The 2,633-nt window shown below is 34.0% G+C and overlaps 1 protein-coding gene across 1 annotated transcript in view; it reads left to right on the top strand.

The window, feature by feature from the left end:
• Positions 1-2,235, top strand: part of LOC113391066 (receptor-type tyrosine-protein phosphatase kappa-like) — a 17,146-nt gene extending 14,911 nt beyond the window's left edge. The window contains exons 2-11 of the mRNA XM_026627040.1: positions 78-154; positions 220-354; positions 424-570; positions 638-765; positions 830-965; positions 1,026-1,071; positions 1,320-1,534; positions 1,589-1,719; positions 1,958-2,093; positions 2,161-2,235. Coding sequence (XP_026482825.1) covers positions 78-154; positions 220-354; positions 424-570; positions 638-765; positions 830-965; positions 1,026-1,071; positions 1,320-1,534; positions 1,589-1,719; positions 1,958-2,093; positions 2,161-2,235 — 1,226 coding nt within the window. The remainder of the gene's footprint in view (positions 1-77; positions 155-219; positions 355-423; positions 571-637; positions 766-829; positions 966-1,025; positions 1,072-1,319; positions 1,535-1,588; positions 1,720-1,957; positions 2,094-2,160) is intronic.
• Positions 2,236-2,633: the final 398 nt, after the last annotated feature.

Below are 2,633 nucleotides of genomic sequence, written 5' to 3'. Positions count from 1 at the left end.
TCACACTTTGCCATGTAGGTATCGATATTTTTAATGATGATACGATTATCATTGATATTTTCTTTATTCCCTTTCAGATGACAAAACAAGAGTAAAACTGAATCCACTTCCGAAAGATTCTTGTTCTGATTGCATCAACGCTAGTTACATCAATGTGAGCAACATTACAAATAACAATATCTAAAACAAAAAAATGTCTAATATATGAAATTTGTTTAGGGTTTTGAAAGGCCCAGGGAGTATATTGCGACCCAAGGGCCAAAGGAGAATACTGCCTACGACTTCTGGCGAATGATTTTGCAGGAAAAAGTTTCAGTCATCTGCATGTTGACACAATTTCAGGAAAAGAATTTAGTAAGGATGCAAAGTTATATATTCTTAGTAGTTCTTGGTGATTTTCCGTTATATTTATTTTAAATTCAGGAAAAATGCTTCCAATATTGGCCCGAAATAGATAAAACAAGCAAACGATATGGAAAGATCACGATAACCAATGTTGAAATCATGAAAAGCTGCGGTGATTATGTTGTCAGAAAATTGTTGATTAGCTCTGGAGATGAACGATCTTCGGTTAGTAAAGGAGAGTCGAATTTCGTGTTAATTTAAGGATGTAGTAAATATTAACATCAATTTCTAGGTTGTACATCTGCATTATACTGCTTGGCCCGAGTACGAAACAACTCGGTATGCGGATTCTCTTGTTCCATTATTGGCAGAGTTTCAGAAGGTTTCATCACAAAATGGTCCAAAAGTGGTTCACTGCAGGTTAAATTTATTTGAATACTTAATCTTATTTACTATAGTTTTTAGTACTTTTTGTTTCTTTCAGTGCCGACGATGGCAGAACTGGTACCATCACTCTGGCAGATATTTGCGTCAACATGGCACGTGCGACTGATAAAATAGACGTTTTGCATTATCTGAACCAAATTCGAAAACAAAGAGCAAAACTCGTTAATTCTGAGGTAAAACGGATGAGCAAAATAATTAACGACAATTTCATCTAATGGCTTTTTTTAATCCAGGATCTGTACAAATTAGTGCATATGACGGTTCTGGAAACTCTATTCGGCAAGCCGACTGCCATACCGTGTTTTCAATTAAAACAAACAATTCACCAGATGAAAATTCTCAATACATTATTTGATCAATGGAAATCTTTAGATCAACTATCATGGAAAGACGATTATATTACAGGAATCAAAGATTAACCAAAACCAAAATATATTGCAAGGCCGGAAAACAGAAACAATATAATTGCTGGTATGTGAATTTCATGATCATTACTTGAATTTGCTCCTAAATTACTCTTATTACAGGCAAAAAAGGAAGGGTCGTCATCACGCGAGCGATTTTAACAAATCCTGATTCGGATTACATAAATGCAGTACTTGTGGATGGATTCAAAACCAAGGAACAGTTCATCGTCACACATTTTCCTTTGGAACAAACTATTGACGACTACTGGAGAATGATCTTTGACAAGAGAGTCAAGATTGTGATCGTATTTAACGAAGTTGATGTAACGGATCCTGTAAGTTAGTCAATGAAATAGTCTTCTAACATTTATATTATGTTAATCTTATAGACAGTGGTCAAGTTCGTACCAACTCGTATCAACCAAGAAATGAAACCATCACCTCGTATTACTATAAAAACTTTGAATAAGGGCGATAGCGACTTCTACACAGTCTATGATGTACTTGTGAATAATCACAAGTCATTCAGAAGTTAAGGTGATGCAATGGAAAGGTTGGAAAAGTGATGAGACCTTGCCTTCAAGAGATGCACCTCATGGAACTAACATCCTTGTCCAATTGTGGGAAGTGGTTAGGGACTGGATTGTAGGGAGTGAATTTGAAAAGAGTCCTATTCTTCTGACTTGCTAGTAATATAACAATACAATTCGATGTGGTTTATTACTTAAATATATTTTATCCAATTATTATTATCTTAGTGATGGAGCAACTGCTTGTGGTCTGTTCGCTGCACTAGTGTTTGTCATCGAAAAAATGAGGATAGATGACGAATGTGATGTCCCACTCGCCTTAAGGACCATCAGGAAATACAGGAAGGAATTTGTTCGAAAAGAGGTAGGGATTTACTTATCCATATCTATTCTACTACAAATAATCCTATAAATTTTTATATCTTTTGCAGGAACAGTATGAGTATTTATTTGAAGCTGCACTTGATTATCTCGACAAGCCCGAAGATAATATAAAATATTTATAGATATTCAAATTAATCACATAATTAAATAATAGAAAACTATTTTTTATTTGAAGACTTTCATGAGAAGTCCTAATAAGAGAATAATAATTTTTCATTAGAAATATTGTGATTTAGTCATTATTTTTTACATTTTGATTATATAAGAGATATTGCTATGATTGTAGAAAGAAATTAATTTAAAGAACTAGTGGTGTATGGCATCGTGCCTTAAGGCAAATTGCTTGAACTTCCCGTACCGTAACGAAATGTTCGAGGAATATTTAATGTTTTCAAATAGATTATTATAAATAAATACTGTAGTTGCATAGAAACGAAAATTCGAAGCGCGTAAGCGCCGTTTCGCACTATAATGGATAAACATTGGTACGGAACCCATAGAAATAAGAACAAAATTTGTT

The sequence above is a fragment of the Ctenocephalides felis genome, unplaced genomic scaffold, assembly GCF_003426905.1.
Source record: "Ctenocephalides felis isolate EL2017-DRISC unplaced genomic scaffold, ASM342690v1 CF-g0.4_SCAFFOLD_00845, whole genome shotgun sequence".
NCBI classification, from domain to species: Eukaryota; Metazoa; Arthropoda; class Insecta; order Siphonaptera; family Pulicidae; genus Ctenocephalides; species Ctenocephalides felis.
Note: the sequence above shows the minus strand (reverse complement) of the source record. Positions and strands in the feature narration are given on the sequence as shown.